General features: G+C 42.4%; 2 protein-coding genes across 5 annotated transcripts in view; both read left to right on the top strand.

Moving 5' to 3' along the window:
• Positions 1 to 73: 73 nt before the first annotated feature.
• WEE1 (WEE1 G2 checkpoint kinase) lies at positions 74 to 12,929 on the top strand. Of its 2 annotated transcripts, none has more exons than XM_030451118.1 (11): positions 74 to 865; positions 3,049 to 3,257; positions 3,718 to 3,784; positions 3,875 to 4,047; positions 4,803 to 4,924; positions 6,760 to 6,906; positions 7,282 to 7,377; positions 7,465 to 7,550; positions 7,794 to 7,964; positions 8,055 to 8,200; positions 10,616 to 12,929. In XM_030451118.1, the coding sequence occupies exons 1-11, from the start codon at positions 314 to 316 to the stop codon at positions 10,764 to 10,766; spliced, it is 1,920 nt and encodes a 639-aa protein (XP_030306978.1). In that variant the 5' UTR covers positions 74 to 313; the 3' UTR covers positions 10,767 to 12,929. The 2 variants fall into 2 exon arrangements, with proteins under 2 accessions (XP_030306978.1, XP_030306979.1); XM_030451119.1 differs by lacking the exon at positions 74 to 865 and adding an exon at positions 1,054 to 1,132 and having other exon boundaries at positions 10,616 to 12,015.
• A 6,549-nt stretch (positions 12,930 to 19,478) lies between these two features.
• The window catches only part of SWAP70 (switching B cell complex subunit SWAP70), a 36,092-nt gene continuing 35,598 nt past the window's right edge, over positions 19,479 to 19,972 (top strand). For all 3 annotated transcript variants that reach the window (XM_030451295.1, XM_030451294.1, XM_030451296.1), the window contains exon 1: positions 19,479 to 19,680. In XM_030451295.1, coding sequence (XP_030307155.1) covers positions 19,582 to 19,680 — 99 coding nt within the window. In that variant the 5' untranslated portion in view covers positions 19,479 to 19,581. The remainder of the gene's footprint in view (positions 19,681 to 19,972) is intronic.

Below are 19,972 nucleotides of genomic sequence, written 5' to 3'. Positions count from 1 at the left end.
ACCTTGCCCCGCCCCGCTCGCGGCGTTCGCGCCAAAGCGCCCCGTGACGCGACCGTGCGTAGCTCCGCCCCCGCCCCCTGTGTTTTCAAACTGAGTGGGCGGGTGTGATTGGCTAGCGTGCGCACCACATGACTAACGGTCGCGGGAAAGCCGCGGAGTCCGAACAGCGCGAGGTGAACCGTGCCCGGTGGCAGCGCCGTGCGGAGCCGCCGCACTCAGTGGCGCAGCGCACCGAAGGGACGCGGAGCAGCGCAGCGACAGCGGACGCGGAGCGGCTGTGTTCAGCCGAGAGCGGGGCTCCCAGAGAGCCGCCATGAGCTTCCTCAACGTGCAGCAGGCGGCGCCGCCGCGGCGGGTCTCGGCTCGTCGGGCGGCCGCCCCTATCCGGCAGAAGCTGCTGTTTCTGAGCGCCCACAGCGACTGCGAGGAGGAGGAAGAAGACGAGGAGGAGGAGGGCGGCAGCAGCGGCAACAGCACTGGCGAGGACTCGGCCTTCCAGGAGGCAGACTCGCCGCTTTCGGCGGCCCGCACCCCGGCGCGGGGCGGCCCGCCCCTGATGGAGGAGGAAGAGGAGATGGAGCCAGCGGCGGCGCCACTGCCGGACGAAGGCGACTCATGGGAGGAGGAGGGGTTCGGCTCTTCTCCGGTAAAATCTCCTGGAGCCTATTTTATGGCCGGCTCGCCATCATCGCCGCCTCCCCACAAGGGTCGCCGCCACTGCGGGCGCTCCCCACTGCACCCGGCGGCTGGCGGTTACCGGGTGCAGAGCGAGGAGCCCAGCTCGCCGCTGCCAGACTGCCCCGGCACACCGCCTCACAAGACCTTCCGCAAGCTGCGCCTCTTCGACACGCCACACACCCCCAAGGTGAGGCATCCCCCTCGGCGCCGGAGCGTTCCGCTGCGCCCCATGACCGGCGTCCCCGGGGTGAAGGGCGGCGGGCAGGGGTGCTGGGCCGGGGCAGTGGCCCTCCGGGAGGCGCCGCGCCCGGCGGTTGAAATGCGGGGGTTAAGGGGGCAGCGGGGGCCCGGGCGGTGCCGGTGAGGTCACCGCCCGCCCCGCGAGCCGCTTGCACCATCGCGCCCGCCCGCAGCGGCCGCTTGGGTCTGCCCGGGACTGCCCACAGCCGTTACGGTTATGTAACCCGCGGGGGGAGACGCTACGGCCGCTCGGGCTCCGCGCGCCGGTGGGCCCGGCGGGGAGGGGGGGGGGGGGGGGGGGGAAGGGGCGGGCGGCAGCGGGCGCCGCCTCCCCGCGTGGCTCCCTCAGCCCGGCCCGGGACCGCGGTTCGCTCCGCAGCACGGGCTGCCGCGTTCTGCCCACCCGCTGCCCCCGGGCGAGCGAGGAGGCGAGAACGGTGCCGCGCAGTCCCGGCCGCAAGTTTTGTCCCGTGCGGTAACGGGCGTGGAACAATCCCCCATTATGTAAAATATATAGCTACATTTTACATATTTTCTTTTATTTGTAGACAAAAATAAGTTCCCTGCTTTTGCTGTAGTTTCTGGAAAAGATTTTTACAGAGGTGAAAGTAGAATATTAAAGTTATAATAGCTTTTTGGTATGGGAATTTGTGCCTTTATAACTGAACAGCAGAAGCTCGAATTGGCATTTGCTCCTGCGTGTCCGTCAGTAATTGGATTACGTCTTGTTCGAGTACTGCGGCTGCACTGTATGTGAGTGCAAGTTCATTGTCTGCACTCCTGCATCTAATGGAAGAGGCTGGCTGAGCAGCCGATGCTGTTAAACTGGTGGATTAGAAAGCTTTAAGGGATAGGTAGCCTTGAGTGTGTCAGACCTTTGGAAGGCATTTAAATTTTTGAGCTGTAAAACACCGTATTTAAATCTAATCATAACAGATAGGCTTGTTTCCTGCATTAGTTGTCACATAACCCTTTAAAAGGAATCGCAGGGATAATCTCCCAGGAGTCTTTTGTAGATTAAAAACAAGTTATTTAAGGAGTGAGAAAGGCAACCTTGTTAATGGATTTTCTAGAGCTTCCACCTGAAATTTAAGTTTCAGTGATCGTTTATGATCACTTACAAAGTCAGGAGAAGACACTTTAGAAATGTAAGAGGCGTGTGGATTGTGACATGAAAACAAGGTGTTGACATTGCTGTTCAGTGGGATTCTTAAATTAGGTGCTCAAATTCTACATGAGTTATCTTGGGGAGCTTATATTTGGAATCTGGAAGAATTAGTTGGTGAAAGGATCAAGTAGAAGTACTGAGAGGTACAGTGACTTAAAATGTATTAATCTAGTTCAGATTTGGAGATGGCAGTTCAGATTCCCAAGTCGGAGCCTTCCCTATGCTGCTTTAGGCTTCACTTATACCAGGTCTTCATTTTGTAACATGTTGCTCACCAGGATGTAGGAGGACTGGGTGCAAGCTTCTAACTGGGGGAGGTTTCATTGTGTGCCTGGAAAATGCCTAGTCTGACAAATTCTCACCCGAAAAGATCTAATTTGGATGTTGAACTGATAGCACATCAGTGCTGTCAACTATGAGCAATTCCTTAACGACTCATGAAGACGTATGAGTTATATCAGTGCATCAGTTTAAATCTAATATTTGCTTATTTTTTAACTTGCCACCTAAATTTGTAGTCACTGGAGATAATTTCCTATGTCTGATCTAACTTCATATTTTGTATGTAAAAATCATTGTGGTATCACACAGGATGGGGATGAGTTTGATCGGTGGTTTTTTTCATGGACAAAAATTGTCTGAGATGCTTAGATGATGACATGATTAAAGATAGAAGAGCAGTGGTCTTATAAGCTTTACCGTCTTTTAAAAATTACTTTAACATTCAGTGCTTCTCTTAACTCCTCTTGTGTGGTGTGTAAAGCCTAATACTTTTGAAATTTTTATTTATGAAATGCAGGTATTTGAACAACTCATGCTAGCTAACTTTGATTAGATGATATTGTAGTGATGGCTTTAAAGCATGACCTGACTGTTTATGTCTAAAGCAATATTAAGTCTATAAATGTCCTCTTTTTTTGTCCTTTTTTTTTTTCTTAATTTTATGACATGAATAAATACAGAGCTTGCTTTCTAAAGCTCAAGGAATAGGCTCCAGCTCAGTCAAACTTCGAGGGGGCTCTCTGTTTATGAATGTTGGGAAGTCTGAGAAGCAAGAAGAAGATATAAGACAAACACCTCACGTGAACATCAATCCTTTCACTCCCGATTCCATGTTCCTTCACAGCTCTGATGGAAAGTGTCGGAGGAGGAAGCGAACACACTGGAACGAGTGCGTAACATAACTTCTTTTGTCAGGCTTATCTCTAGAACTACTTTCAGCTCCAGAAGTTTTGTTGCAGATTGCTTCTATGAAAGTATTTTCCTTGCAAATCTGTTAGTGACTGATAATATAGTTCTTAAAGTATTTGCTTTGAGATGGCATGACATGAAATAACTTCTCAGTACTAGATCTTTTGGTTATAATACATAGACAGTAGACTGTGCTGTGCTGTGTAACCTGGCTGTATGAGCTGTGCACCCAGTCTTTTCTTGAGGAGGGAAAAACATGTAAAATAATAGTATGAAACATAAAGGAAAGAAGAAATTACAAAGATATTAACATGGTTCACTGGTCTTAGGAGTTTGCACTTAAAAATGTCTAATGCTTGTTTAAGCTAAAAGCAACTGCTAGACTTCAGTTTTGAGTTAAGCCATATCTTTTATACAAAAGTAACTGGTGTGAATTTCAGCTCTTTTGGAGAAGACATGGAAGCAAGTGATGGAGAGCCTGAAGATGAAACTATCAGACCTGCTAAGGTAATTAATCTTCAGAACTTGGTACTGAGTTTGTCAATCAGTGTGTTTAGGGATCTAACTATTTTTTTTTTTATTTTATTTTTTTTTCAGAGGATAACAATAACAGAAAGCAATATGAAGTCACGCTATGCGACCGAATTTCATGAACTGGAGAAGATTGGATCTGGTGAATTTGGTTCTGTGTTTAAATGTGTGAAGAGGCTTGATGGCTGTGTTTATGCAATAAAGCGATCCAAGAAACCTTTAGCTGGCTCAGTGGATGAGTGAGTGTTTCCAGCTTTTAAAAGTCATCTTAGTGCTTCTTCCTCCCATGTCTTGTTTTATTCGTGTATAGAGAAGGCATTTAAAAGATTATACATGAATTAAATGTAAAACAGTTACAATTTCAAAGTTCCTTTACTTTTTTCTTTCTTTTTCTGTATACTGTCTAGTACTAGTGAGAAAAGGCTACCTGGCCTTTCTCTAGCAGTTGTTTGTCCCAGTATTCTATTTGGAAACAGAGTGTTCTCATTTAGAAAGTAAAAATAACGCTTGCATTGACAGCAGGAGGGTCTGACTGTATGAACAAACTGTGCAGTGATGATCCTTGGAAATAAAAAAGGAAGGCAATATTCCCAGCCATGTTCTTGTCCTTGTCAGCTTGGACATGCTGATTAGTTAAGTTAGTTTTGAGGTATTTTTTGACATTTGTCTGTAAGCCTGTGATTCATGACTTTTTCCCCCACTGTTGTATAAGTTACAATGTAAAACCTCACAAGCATTGAGTTTCTCAAAATGCATCCCAAACTTAGGCACAAGAAGTTCTCTGTTCCATTTAGGCAGCCTTTTAATACAATGAAAATTATTTTATCTTTTGGATATAACTACAAATCCACCTTAAGATGCCACAGAAGTTATATAAAGATTTTAATTAGAAACCTGAGCTTGCACAGGGGGCATGGCATTGTAATGTGTTTCTATTAAGCTGTAACTTCACCTCATACTGTTCTTGTGTGCTGTTATTTTTCGTGACTATCAGGCAAAATGCTTTAAGGGAGGTCTATGCACATGCAGTTCTGGGACAGCATTCTCATGTAGTAAGATACTACTCTGCATGGGCAGAAGATGATCACATGCTTATACAGAATGAATATTGCAATGGTAAGTAAAATTTATCACTTGTTCTGAACTTATTTTCAAAAAATGTTTTGAAATACCTGTTTATCTCTAAAAATCCCTTGCACTAGTTAGGAATTGATTACCTACATAGTTTGAACCATTGTTGTCTCAATTAATTTCTGATGTTCCTTTCTCTTGGTAGAGCTATACAAAACTGCAGTCAAAATTTACATGTTCAAAAATGGCCAGGTATCCTGCCTAGTGGATGAAGGAAAGGCTGTGGGTGTTTTCTATCTAGACTTGGTACTTGTCTCCCACAGCAGTCTCCTAGAGAAGCTGGCAAATCCTGTCATCAATGGGTGTAATCTTCCCTGGGTTAGAAACTGGCTGGATGGCCAAGCCTGAAGAGTTGTGCTGAACATGCTTAATTCCAGTTGGTGACCAGCCAGTGGTGCCCAGGGCTCAGTTTTGGGACCATTCTTGTTCAATATCTTATATCGACAATATAAATGAGAGTATTAAGTGCTTTCTAAGCAAGTTTGCAGATGACACCGAGTTGGGAAGGAGTGTTGTTCTGCTTGAGGGTAGGAAGGCTCTGCAGAGGGACCTGGACAGACTGGGTTGATGGGCTGAGGCTAATTGTATGAGATTCAACAAGGCAAAGTGCTGGGTCCTGCACTTTGGTTACAACAACCCCATGCAACTCAATATGCTATGGGAAGAGTGGCTGGAAAAGCTGCCCAGTAGAAAAGGACTTGGGGATGCTGGTTCACAGCTGTCTAAACATGAGCAAGCTGTGTGCCCAGGTGTCCAAGAAGGCCAACAGCATCCTGGCTCGTAGTGGATACAGTGTGGCCAGCAGGAGAAGGGAAATGATTGTCCCTCTGCACTTGGCACTGGTGAGGCTACAGCTTGAGAACTATGTTCAGTTTTGTGCCCCTCACTACAAGAAGGGCATGGAGGTGCTGAAGTGTGTCTAGAGAAGGGCAGCCACACTGCTGACGAGTCTGGGGAGCAGGTCTTATGAAGAGAAGCTGAGGGAACTGTGGTTGTTCAGTTTGGAGAAGAGGATGCTAAGAGAAGCCTCCTGACTGCTCTCTACAGCTACCTGAAAGGAGGTAGCAGTGAGGTGGATGTTGGCCTCTTCTCCCAAGTAGAGAACAATAAGACTAGAGGAAATGGCCTCAAGTTGTGTCAGGGAGGCTTAGGCTAGATAGATATTAGGAAGAGTAGTCAGACACTGCAATGGGCTGCCCAGGAAAGGTATTAAAAAATCATGTAAATGTGGCACTTCAGAACATGCCCTAGCGGGCACATGGCACACACATGGTGTGTGTGGGGGTTTTGGGTTCCTTTTTGTTTTGCATTTGTTTTGTTGTTGTTTCTGCTAGTTTGTCTGATGTGGTTTGTTCCTGGTTGGACTATGATCTCAGAGATCTTTTCCAACCATGATGATTCTCTGAATATTGGAAATACAGTGAGGCATTTGGGAGCAGCAAAACTATTCTTTCTTCTGTACAATGGTAGCAGTTGGCATAAGTAAAATTACTAGAGGACTGCTTCTAAAAAGGGAGGTGGATCTGGTTTCGAAAGATTTTTCCTATGGTTAATACCCTGCCAGAGCTGTGGAAGAGGTAGAGAGGTCTTTTCCCTGTTAATTTGCATGGCAACTACAGGAGAAATATGATTTATTATATTACATGGCTATAAAGAGGGGATCAGCACTAGATTTTACACTTCCTATGTATCATTAGCAAGCTCTTGGTGATATGTTCATAGTTAATTTTGGAATCCAGTTGTACTTTTGTGTAAGCAAGTTGTCATTACTTTGTCAACTGTTTGATGTAAAATAGTTGTTTTCTTTAACGTTGTTTTAGGTGGCAGTTTAGCAGATGCCATCAGTGAAAATTACAGGAATATGCGTTATTTTACTGAACCAGAACTGAAGGACCTGCTGCTTCAGGTGGCTCGAGGCTTAAAGTACATTCATTCTATGTCACTGGTACATATGGATATCAAACCTAGTAAGTGTGTAAACTGCTTTAATCTCTGTTGACAGCTTCCTCAATTAATTTAATCTGCTGTAGATAAATCAGCAGTTAGCCACACCTTACTAACTGTAAATTCTTCACTGAAGTTCTAAATAGCACTACAAAGATGTCAGTTATAAAATTGGCCAGCAAACTTAAACTGTTATTGAGTTTATCTTCTGTCCTTTTTGTGTAATTGAGCCTACTTGCATAACACTTGGCTCCCCTCCCAGCAGTGGGGAGCTCTAGGAACTGTGTAATATATATATACACTTAAAACTCCTTTGAGACTAAAACAAACCATAGTGAAACCAGATGGAGTAGAAATGGGACAGAAGTGAGTTTTTTAACAATTCTGCTCCTTTTCAGGTAATATTTTCATATCTAGGACATCAGTCCCAAGTACAACTTCAGAAGAAGGTGATGATGATGACTGGTCATCTGATAGAGTCATATTTAAAATAGGTGAGAAGTAGCACATGTGTGCACAAAAGAACTGCATTGTCTGTTTGTCTTCTGAAAAAAAACCCCACTTCCTTTTCTTTTTTGCAGGTGATCTTGGTCATGTAACTCGAGTGTGTAGTCCTCAAGTGGAGGAAGGTGATAGCCGTTTTCTTGCAAATGAAGTCCTACAAGAGGTAGCAGCTCTGTTTTGTGGAATGTTGTAGCATTAGGTCTGCATGCTGTTTTCTTTAGAGTAATGAGTTGCTGTCTGTCACCTCTCTGCTGAAGGAGACACTTGCTAAATGGTATCTCCTGGAAGACTGGTAGTACTTAAAAGGGAATGTAGTATTGTGGATGTGTTCAGTGCTAAATAGTTTAGCTGCCTTATAGATTTTTTTTTGTTTGTGTAGTAACTCTATTTTTTTTTATTTTTCAAGAACTATGCTCATTTGCCAAAAGCAGATATTTTCGCTCTTGCTCTGACTGTTGTCTGTGCTGCTGGGGCTGAACCACTTCCAACTAATGGGGACCAATGGCATGAAATTCGACAAGGAAAACTGCCTAGAATACCACAAGTGCTTTCTCAAGAATTACTAGACTTACTAAAAGTAAGAACTTCTTGTATCAGTGTGCTCTGATTATCATTATTTGCTGTACTACTGGCCTTAACTAGAATGGTTTATTATCTTTTTTCCAAGGTTATGATTAATCCTGATCCAGAGAAAAGGCCTTCAGCTGTGGCACTAGTCAAGCATTCAGTGCTTCTCTCTGCTGCTAAAAAGAGTGCAGAGCAGCTCCGGATAGAACTGAATGCTGAAAAATTCAAAAATTCACTCTTGCAGAAGTAAGTAGTTCCTTGTAGTCCTTAAATATAACTTAATTTCTAATAGATTTTCATGTGATGATAAAACAGAACTGTCTTTGTTTCTGCAGGTCCACAAATCTGTATGTATGTACATGCCTGAGAGTACAAAGTGGGCTGTATAACTTTTAAAAGGAACTTGATCTGTAGAAGAAACTTCTTGAACACTCTAAGGGAATCTCAGCATATCCTATTAGTGTTCAAGGCATTCAAAACATTACAGTTTTTAAAAAAATGTTCCAAGCATAATGCATACTTTTGTAACATGCATAGTGTAACTTCAGTGTGACTGTATAGTGTAATATATATTTTGTGTCTGTGTTTTCCTAGGTAAACTGGACATGAAAACATGTTGGAAAACAAAAATGATCTGTCTTGAACTTAGATGAAATTACACATCAGGAATGTTGACATCAGACTACTTTGACTTGTACACAGCAGTGTTGTTAGGTTACAGAAAGTCAGTTGTTGTGGGAGGTCATCTTGTCCTACCCCTTGATCAAATACTCCTTTCTTAGGTTAAGCTTTCAAGATTGCCTTTAGGAAAGTCTGATTTCTGCTTAAGTTTCAGAGAAGGGGTTGGTTAATTAAGAAGCAATCATGTGAATCTTTCACTGCAGTTAACTTTGCAGATGTTCTGCATAATAAGGAGGCCTTTATGAGGGGATGTAGAACACCAACTACTTTTTGACTGGCTCATTTTGAATGAAGATGTTAACTTCATGTTTGGATTCTCTCCATTGCTATCTGCTTACCTTGCCATTGCAATGGTCTGGATGTAGCCAGACTTGACATAGTAGATGGTTATCTATATAATCTTCTTACGAATTATATTGGCTGCTGAAGGAACAATTTGATGGTTAGTGCAGGTTACTCAAGGACAGATTTGCTTTTTGTATAAAGACAATGAGTTTTTGCATCACAGGAAAGATGAAGTTGGCAGTTTTGTGAAGACTGCTGCCTGGCAGCAAGCAGAATACATTCTTATAAAAGAATTCAAAAAGAACACTTTTCCACAGTAATTTTTAATGTTGTAGGATAGTATTCCTTAAAATAGTTTAGATAAATATTTTTATTTTGGCTTTTGTTTTGTTGGTTGTTTTTTTTTTAACACGTGCATTTGACCCATTAAAGATACCACTTGTGTTTGTAAGTTAATATTAGCTAAAGGAATCCTTGTTGGGAAACTCAGCTTTTCTACTGGGTTGTCTTCTTCAGAGGGAGGAAGAATTCAAGATGAGATGTCTAGGGAAGAATTGTAGCATATTGTGAAACAATTTCCTGCTAATGATGGTGGGTAGCTGTGCACGTGTGTGTGCCTTTGTGTCTGACATTCAGTCTTTAGGGAAGATTGATTGCCTTTTCTTTCAGTGAACTGACAGTGATAATGGGGAAGGATTAGATGGTGTTAGTCAGTACTACTTTGGCTTACCAAGTATTAGTCACAGAGTCAAGCTAAATACTAATAAGTAGCTTACTAAGCTGAAACATGTACCTTCAGACAAAATACACCATCAATGTGCAGAAGTTTGAAAATATGATCTTGCTTTGGAGTGCAGCTGTGAAGTGAGATGATAAATAGTAGTTCTTATGGTAGAGAAAATACTTGGAAAGGTAGTTTAGAATAGAAGAAGGGAAAGAGTATAGAAGGAATCCGTACTGTTAGCCATGTGTCAGTATTTAAGGCAAGGAGAAAAAGGGGTGTGTGGGGAAACCCTTGATAAAGATAAATTTGCTGTTTAGTCAGATTGTTTCAGTCTGAAATTTATTAACTTTGTCCTCAGACTGAGTATTGCTAATTCTCTGGAACAGAATAGTTGGCAGAATGTTGGCACAGGGATAGTGGCCTGTGCTACCTTTAGTGGCTCATCCTTGCATTTTTTAGCTCAGATCTTTATGTTAGCCAAAACGGAGATCAGTGGAGATAAGTTTTTGATGTGGCTATGTGAAAGGAAATCATGCTTCACGAGTTGTCTGTTACCAGTTACTTTTATCTGTGTTCATCTAACTGTGTCTGCTTGTCTGATTTTCCACAGAAGTTCAGTTGTTGCTGAACAATCCACTTTGGCAAACCTTTGTTAGAAAGTAAACAGCATCTCACCATGTTTTGGTTATTGATGCATGAGGTGGAGTATTGAGCTGAATTTCAAAATTCAACTGAGCTCTGAATCTGTCATTTCCTTCCCTTGTTCAGAAGAAGGAACATCTAGACAAGTAATGAACATCCCACTTCTGTCCTCTGGGTTGTAAACAGGTGGATGCAAATGATAATGGTCTTAGTATGACCTAAACTGATGCAAGTTGTAGGTTCTGAACTGCTTTAATAATTTTGAAATGCTTTTGCTATGATGCACCTGTAGTTCTTACTAATGTGTTGTGTGACTCAATGTCTTGTAGAGAGTTGAAGAAGGCACAGATGGCAAAGGCTGCAGCTGAGGAGCGAGCACTGTTCACTGACAGAATGACAACAAGATCTACAACACAAAACAGACCATCTCGACTCATTGGGAAGAAAATGAACCGCTCAGTTAGTCTTACTATATACTAACTATATGAAGTCTAAAAGAACTACTGAGGATGGCTGTAGCATCTCTGCTGGACTGAAGCTGAAAGAATTGAAGGAATCATTCAATTCTTGGTTTCTTGTCCTGTCTTTGATCAGTGCCACTAGTTTTACAGGAACTGTTTCTGGGTTTTTACTTGTACAATACGGCTGATGAGCTGTATTATCCACCTGAGTTAAAGGACTCAGTTGTTACAATCTTGTCTATAAAGGATCCTGGATGTTAATCCATAAGCCTTTCAGTTACACTGTTAAACGTTACATGGTCCCAGGGTTAACCACTATAGTGGTGTGCTGCTTTGTAGTGTTACAGCATTGTAGTAAGAAGTTATAGCCCTAATCTTTGAAAGGGAGGGGAGGGGGGCCTTGCTTTGATAGTTTCTGAGATTTTTTTGGAGCAGAGGGGAATACATTTTTAAAGATGGGCGTTAAGGCCACCTACACTCAATGTACCTGATATCAGGTAGACTTCATTGTGAATTTTATTTGTATATTCAACTGGGAGCACTTTGTAGGCATTGCATAAACCACAGCTTAGAAACCTGTGGAATTAAGTGCCATGTGGAACTGCTGCTATTTTTAGTTTGTTGTCCTTGCTGTAAACTGTAGCATTAAAACAATCATTATTGTGTTAATAGGCTTCTTGTTAAAACAATTACGTGAAACAAATTCAGCTGCATTTTAGTGAAGGCAGCATTTTTCTCTCAAAGCTAGTGCATTGTAAAATAATGCACCAATTTAATATTTGGATTTTTGTTAGTGTAGTGCAGTTGTTAATGTCTTGGCTATTGATGTTCTGTATTTTTTTCTAATAAGGTTCTCTAAATGTTGATATTTTCTTCAGTTGTCTGTTTTTGAAGTTATTGTATATTTTTTTCTGTGTTGGAGTACTTGTAAATATTTAGTTTAAGTGTTCAGATTGTTCTTCATTGTTCATGTACATAAATTTGATTGTGTTTATAGTATATTATAGTGAAACTTCCCTCTGTGTTGCCAACAGACAAAAGTTAACTATTCAGTTTTAAATTCCAAAATGAACAGAATATGGCTGTCAGAACCTGTACTGACCTATGTTGGACCTAAGCTGACATATGTTGCTAAACAGAACTGTTCTAATTACTGGCTTATCTCTTAATTTTAGTTTAAACAATGTTTCCCATTTGTGCTCTGTTTCTTCTTACTAGTGTTGAATTTGAGTATTAAAGTTAAAAGTTTTGTTTTAATATTGCCTAACAATTCTTTAACTCTATAGTTGTGGAAATAAAATACTGAGTCAGGAATGTATTATGGCAAGTCTTGATAAGATGAGCTTCCTGCTGCTGCCTGATGCTTGTGGTTCTCTCATGAGTGGGACTGAGGCATACTCACTGATAGTTATGTTAGGAGGCAAGGACCACAGTCTCTGTGTTAGTATGTACAGCAGTCTGTCTCCACAGCATCACTGTACATTGGAAAGACAAAGCTTGTGGAAGATTTGAAGTGGAACTTGTTACTGTGAAGATGGAGGACTGTATGAAACTATAAAGAAGTCTTGAGGTAAGGAGGAAAATTCATGAATTGCTGAGAATGGGAAGAGAACTGCTTATTAAAGTTTGGAAGAAAACAATGGAAAGAATTGCAATAGTCTATGTAAGACAGTAAATGCATGTTCTACAGAATGTATGCAAAATACTTATGCATATATATATACATTGTATCTCATGTAAAGAAGAGATACAGTGAAAGGCTTAGACTAGTCTGGGGAAGCTCTCATTGCTTATATTGAAGAGTCACAGATGATCATCAAAGAAGATGTAAGTGAATTGAAAGGACTGTCAAAAATTTAACTTGGCAGTTAGCAAATGAAAATTGCTAAGTATTTATTTTTAAGAGGTCTCAGTGCTATTCATGTATGACAGTGAGATTCCGACTCTTGGTTCAGATGACGTTATTCTCTGAATATGCAGTTTTCATTGGTAAAAACTGATAGCCCATAAGTTTTTGCTTTGTATGGTAGTCCTGTCTTGTTTGTAAGAGAATTGAGAATGTTTCTTCTAATTTTGTTGATAATGAGACCTCTTAGAGCATACTTCATAAATATCAGTTGATAGGGGATCAACAAACAGCAAGCCTTTCTTCCCCTGTATAGTCTAAATAAATTTGATATACTTATGTTCTGTGCTCTTAACATCACTCATTTTCAGAGGCTTCTAACATCAGTACAGATATTGCTGTACAAACAAGCTGCATGCAGTAGCTACTTGGACTTGTAGAGCTGTACTGTTTGCTGGGTGAAAAACTGGCTGGATGGCCAGACCCAAAGAGTGGTGGAGTTAAATCCAGCTGGTGACTACTCATGTAAGTGGTGTTCTCCAGTGTTTGGTGCTGGGGTGAGTTCTTTTTCATATCTTTATCATTGGACAAGGGGATTAAGGGCACCCTCAGCAAGGTTGCAATGACATGAAGTTAGGCTGGAGTGTTGATCTGATAGAGGGTAGGAAGGACAGACTGGATTAATGGATTGAGGCCAGTTGTATGAGATTCAACAAGGCAAAGTGTCAGATCTTGCGTTTGGATCACAACTCTGTGTAACCCTATGGGCTTGGGGAGGAGTGGCTGGGAAGCTGCCCAGTGGAAAAGGACCTGAGGATACTGGTTGGCAGCCAGCTGGCTATAGTCAGGAGTCTGCTCAAGTGGCCAAGAAGGCCAACACCATCCTGGCTTGTATCACAAATAAAACTAGGGTAGTGATTGTCCCCCTATACACAGCACTAGTGAGGCTGCACCTCGAGAACAGTGTTCAGTTTTCAGCCCCTCATTACAAGAAGGGTATCAAGGTGCTGGAGCATGTCCAAGGAAGGGTTGTTGAAAGGCCTAGAGTGCAGGTCCTGTGAGGAGCAGCTGAGAGAACCAGGGTTGTTTAGTCTGTAGAAAAGGAGGCTCAGGGGAGACCATATTGGGCTCTACAGCTACCTGAAAGGAGGTTATAGCCAAGTGGATGTTGGTTTCTTCTCCCAAGCAGCAGATGATAGGACAAGAGGAAATGGCTACAAGTTGCACCAAGGGAGGTTTAGATTGGATATTAAGGAACATTTCTTCACTGATTTCAGTTTCAGGGATTGGGTTACTTTAAACTATGACATTTAAAAGTTTTATTAAGGAAAGTATACCGAATTACCCCATTCATCTTATTGAACTGGGGTTGTGGTGGGATGGGGCAGGAAGTTTCCTGCCAGAAGCAGACCAGCTTGGCCTTGTCTTTGATGTGTTTTATAGTCTCCAGCAACACCTGCTGGACAGAGCAGTTAACTACATTTTTGTCTTGAAAGCATTTGTCTGCTAGTATTACACTCGACAAGGATTGTTACAAATCATTATCTTGGTCTGTAGCAGTGATTGAACATTCTTGTCAGCAGTAGCTGACTTATTTTTTCACTTCCTCAAAAAGGCTTGGAAAATGTGTCCTCATGATTTCACTATATGTCACTTGGTATATAACATTGCACACTTAATAAATCTGCATGTATGCTACCTATGAATAGGTTATAGCTGTAGCTGTGCTTGAGGACTCGGGTCTAAAGCATCTGACCCCATCAAGGGTCAGAAGCAAGGCTGTTCCCTGCCTGAACCTTACCTTACCTTTCAGTGAACCGTGGGCAGTACCTGAGAGAGCTTTGAGCTCCCCCATTGGAGTTTGCTGCGTGGACACAGGCGCTCCAGAAGCTCAGTGAAGCAAGCAGGAAGCAGCAGTGACTGGGCAGGCAGCACACAGGAAATTAAGGTCTTGCTTCTGTTTAAACAGTTGGAATTGAATGAAGATGCTATCTTCCCAAAGTATAACGAAGTTGGGGTAGGGGGAAGGGAGGTGTCTTAAGGAGAGGATATTGCTGTGCCTAATTAAACAGGAAGCACTTTATTACTCTTTAATATGTTGCTCAGAGCTGATGAGGTTGTACATGCTTAAAATTTATCTGAAATTCTGGATGGTTTGGGAAAAATCTGAGAACTGTCTTCAAACTCTTTGTTCTGCCAGTCACTTGACTCCTTTCCAATATTCAATATCTATCATGGCATATGAATAATCATGCTGGCCTAAGCTGATTTTTCTTACTCAAAATTAAAGCAGAATAATTGGCCTAATTCTAATTAAAGATCTTCCATGTACTTCCAGGTTTACTGCCAGGTTAGAGGGCTAATGAACATAAAAACTCTTGCTGTGACTGAATTACCATCTATGTGTAGGAAAAATTCTACATATTCTGCCTGCATCCTGATGGAGAAGATCTTGTTCTTCTATTGATTTACAGACAACTGAATGCACCACTAGTGAAAGTATTTTAGGCAAGGTGTTTTGCAGATTAAGGCTGGAAGAGGGCTGGGAGAAATATGTCCTATTCCCAACCTTTAGTAGTGTCACCAACTACGGATCCTGGGTGAGCTTCCTGCCTTTGCAGCTGTTCCCTCTTGCTTCTTTTCATTTACAGATACCTAGGTGTGAAGATGTTTAGGGTGTAGTCTCACTTTGTATTTGTTCCATGCCTCAGCAAATGGGATTTTAATCTTTCAGTCTTCCAGGCACTGAGTCAGTGTTGATGGGCAGTCTTTTATACTAACCCTGCCTTAAAATGCCTTTTTCGATTGACCATTTCTTTCTCCAGTTTCCATCCCAAAATGTGGTTACTCCAGTTAATTCTGGGATTTAATTTCCTCTTCCCTTCTGCAAAGAAGGGATCTGTGGAGTTCTGCACTATGGGGAGTTCCCCTACTTGGTAAGAAATACCTTATCAGCGACAAGTGTAGGACCAGGGAGGAACTGAAAGGTAACTTAATGCTCTGTGTTTTACCTCTGTTATTCTTCTTTAGTCGAGTTTGAATAGAAATGCATTTATTGCACATATACATATAAATAGAAAACTCTAAAGTAGGTGTACATTGCTGGAAATGCTTTAAAGATTGCTCTAGAAGTCTTAGATATTAATGGAAAATTAACTTTTTTGGTAGGAGACACTGAGGTGCCATTCTGATTGAGAGTCTAGTGCTGCTTCCTATTTCACCTAAAATAATTAATTTCTACAGAGTTTCAGTGAGAATGTTTGCATTGTGCATATAAGGCCACAGATAAACTTTCTAAAGTATTTAAAAATAATTGAAAAAACAAATTCCTCAAATGGCTTGATGACTGGCCTATGGTATTATGTCAAATACACTTGCTGGTTTTCAGACTGTCCTCAGTGCTTCCTTTAATGTTTTTATGGTGGGACTATTTTATTTGGGAACTGTAATGCATTGATCGTGAACACTGGCATTTGCATTAGTTTTATTTTATACTGAAACGTAGATAGCTGTGAAGTGGCAGATATTAGAAATATGGTTTACTACAAATTTGGCTTAATGGTTTTCTCTTTGCTTCAGTTTAGTTTTCCAGTGGAGAATGAACGTGATTGGTCTAGCCAAAGTTTGGGAAGATTTTCTCTGAGCTAACAGTGAGCAGAAAACTATGAGCTGCTGTTGTGTCTGAATTCTTTCCTTGATGACAGTTTAACTGACTCTTTGGGATAAAACAAAATTAGTAACAGTTCAAATGCATAATCTTTCCTCTGGTTAGAACCTCACTGACAAATACTCATTATTTGGCTAACAAGGAATAATTAAGCTTCTGCAGGGAAGAGGAAAAGTGATTGACCTCTTAAGGCTGAGCCTCAGCAGTGTCTAAGTAAAGCTTCTTCCTGAGAGTGTGAGTCACTCTGAGACTGTGAGCCAGTTTTCCCTCCCTGGTATCCTCACCACCCTTCAGTCATGTTTTTAACCGTGGTGAGCAAACAAGATTATAATAAGCACAGATTGAAAATAGCCATGCTGAGATCTCAGACAGACTTCAAGAAAAGCAGAAGTATGTTAAGTTGCATCAGAACTTAACTTTTGTTCCATGCAAGCAATTTAGAGCTCATGTACTGCCACCGAGGACTGCACCATTAAGTATGATAACTGTTGATTAACATTTTGTGGATTATATGTTAAGCTTGTCTTAAAAGGTTTAGAAAGTAAAGTCTGTGATACTCAAAGCCTAGACCGGCATGCTAAAACAGAAGAGCTGCTTAAAATAACTGCCCTTTGGGTGTGGATGCAGTTAGTCCTGTTACTTTGTTAAAGCTATTTTGGGTAAGTAGAAAAAAAACAAAGGTTTTCTCTAACAGCAAAGTTATGCCTGCATATGAGCTTCAGTTTAACTGGTTTTGCTCAATTAGTTCAATCCTATAAAAACTATTTCACAAATGAGAATGTCTATAGTTTTATGCAAAACTTGTAAGTATACTTTTGATTAACATACCAAAGGCTGGAGCAGCTTAAGCTTATGTAAACTACTAATTTTAATGAAATATTTAAGCATGGACCATTAACCTATTGACCTGAATGGAACCACTTTTATTCTTAGTGGAAAACAAGTCTTGTTCTGGCAAAGGATTTCAGCATGTCATTTAACTGAGGAATAACAGGAGCCAACAAAAAGAATAAAGAGGAGCACACGGGTTCTTTTACAATAATTTTGTAGGGCATTTTGCTTTGATTTCATTTTTCTCCTCTATTGTTTTTATAAACATGAGCTGCCAAAAATCACTGTGATAACAGAAATCACAATTTCTGTTCAAAACAGAAATTAGGTCCCAGCCATTAAGAGATTCGTCTGTGAACTATATTAATTGCTTTTCCTCAGTGATGTTTCACAAAACCTAACTCTATTTTAATGAACTTTAATAGGGGTGTTTTGTATTTACTGGTGACCTTATGGTTGCTCAGCAACCAAATGAAACAGTTTGTAAGGTTATCTGCATACACAAAAGTGTCTCCTTTCTCCTTAAGTGGAATAGCTGTGGTCAAATTGGAGAAATGTTGATGTATTTCAAGGTGATAGAGATTTCTGTTACTGTTAGCATCTATAATATTAACAAATCAGCTTTATTTGGCAATTTAATCCAATTAGTCTTTGTTAATTGTATAGTTTGAACCATCCATCTTGAGGAAAAAGCATAAATGATTGTGGATACCAAAGAATAAACAATGAAGAAAAAGGCTAAGAAAATGAGAGGGGAAAGGCTGCTAGGATATGCCTGGTGAATAAGGCACTCTGTGTTTGACTGCAGCACTGTGCTACAGATAAACTATGACATCTTTGCATTACAAGAATATTTTCAGTGCTTGCTGTAACCTAGAGAAGATACTAAAGAAAAAAAATTACCAGAAATCTGTGGATTAGTCTAGTTCACAATTTCCCACATATAATAACTCATTTTGTGAATTATATAAAACATATTAAAATTAGAAGTATAATTCAAGTAGAATTAAAAGTAGCATTAAAAATACCTACTGTGGACTTAGCTATGTGCTCGTCTGCAGTGATCCTGACTGGAAGACCACTGTACATTGAGGAATAGTGACCCACATAAATTAGGCCTGTACCTAATTTGGCTTCTACTGCACTGAGCTGCCTGTCCAGCCTGGCCTCCAGGTCCATGTGGGACTGCCTGTGCCTCATGTCCATGATGTGAATTTACCTGGCTGACTGTACCAGAGGAGCCAGCGGGCAGCTCACACTTCGTACCTGAATTTATACCCCTGAGTAGCTGTCCCTTTGTCTAAACATGCAGGGGTTCTCTTGTGAACATCCTTAATGCCTGGCAGTGGAAAAAAGGTTTAGAGTTGTTTTCTTGTAAGAAGCTCCTCTATTAGTTTGAATGACTGAAATGGTTGGTGTAACTTGTCACACAGATCCTGCCTGTGGAAATGTTACACACTGGTCAGAGACCTGGTTGATGCTGCACAGCTCAGGGTTCCCAGTAGCTGAGGGAATGCAGGTTTATTTATACTGTCCATTATAGTGTTAGCTCTAATAAATGGTATTTTAAGTGATTCTTAAGAGTCTGTGTACCTTTCCTACTGGGATCATAATGACCCAGCACCACCTAACTCAAAACAGTAATCTTTTGGTACCCACCACAACTCTTGCACTTGCAGAGTTCGATTTTTGTTCTCATGATGTAGCTGACTTTAAGTTGGATAAATGTGAAAAGAATTTTTTTTGCCTTGTTTGAATTTGGGATCTTAATGGCTCTGCTTAAAGTCGATGACAATGAACCCTTATCTTGATCAGCAGCTGTGTACTGTGAATGTTCTCATGTACATTACTCAAAGCACTGTCTATTGCTGAATTATCTTCCCGGCTCTGGCCTAGGTGGAACCACGTTGTTGGAGCAGGGCACTACCCTAGAGGATCTGCTGGAAAGCATAAGGGGAGTGCAGACATCTCAAGTCCTCGCACAGCTCTAGTCTGAACTCGCAGCTTTTAAGTTGTTTTTAGCTCTTCCCCCTGTTATTTATGATTGAACTTCATTCAGCTGTGCGCAGCCTTCGTTGCATGCTGCTTTTTGAAATTCTTGGGGCTGAAAGTTTAGGAGGAAAGTCACTGTTCTGCGTGTGACCGTATCCTGCTGGGGCTGGGTCGGTGTCTCCAGGAGGAGCAGCCGGGGGCTGGTGCCTGGGGGAGCGAGCGCTGCTGAGGGGCTCCTCGCGAGGCCGCTGCCGCTCGCGGGGCGCTCAGGCCTCACCTCGCGGGGCTCCCGCTCTCTTCAGCGCCTGAGGCCGCCCCTGGCTCTCGCCGCCGCTGCCCTCGGCCCTTGCCGCCGAGGCGGGACGCCACCGGCTCCCGGGGTGGTGCCTGCAGGGCCGGGCACCCGCCCCCGGGGCGGTTCAGGGCGGGCGCGGTGGGGCAGTGAGGCGAAGGCAGCGCGGCGGCGGGAGCGGGGCGGTGGCAGGCGGCGGGCCGGCCATGGTGGGCCTCAAGGAGGAGCTGCTGAAGTCCATCTGGCACGCCTTCACCGCGCTGGACCTCGACCGCAGCGGGAAGGTCTCCAAGTCCCAGTTAAAGGCAAGCGAGGTGGTCCGGCCCGGCCGAGGGCAGCGGGGCGGGAGGGGTGTTGAGCCCAAGGGAGGCGGTGTGGGGCCGGGGCCGATGTGGGTGCGAGGGGCAGCCGCCATGGCCCCGAGAGGCCGTGACAAGAGCCTGTCCCCCCGGCCGCCTCCGCGGTGGGCATGGAGGTGCTGGCCTGGGGTCTGACTGAGGGGGAGGGATGAGGGGACACGGACACCTGTTTCAGGGGAATTTTTAGAGGCCCTAAATGGCATTTGTTCCCTCCAGACTCGTGCGGCACAGCATTGCC

Source organism: Calypte anna, chromosome 5, assembly GCF_003957555.1.
Source record: "Calypte anna isolate BGI_N300 chromosome 5, bCalAnn1_v1.p, whole genome shotgun sequence".
Lineage (NCBI taxonomy): Eukaryota > Metazoa > Chordata > Aves > Apodiformes > Trochilidae > Calypte > Calypte anna.
The sequence above is the reverse complement of the archived record's forward strand: the minus strand, read 5'-3'. Positions and strand labels throughout refer to the sequence as shown.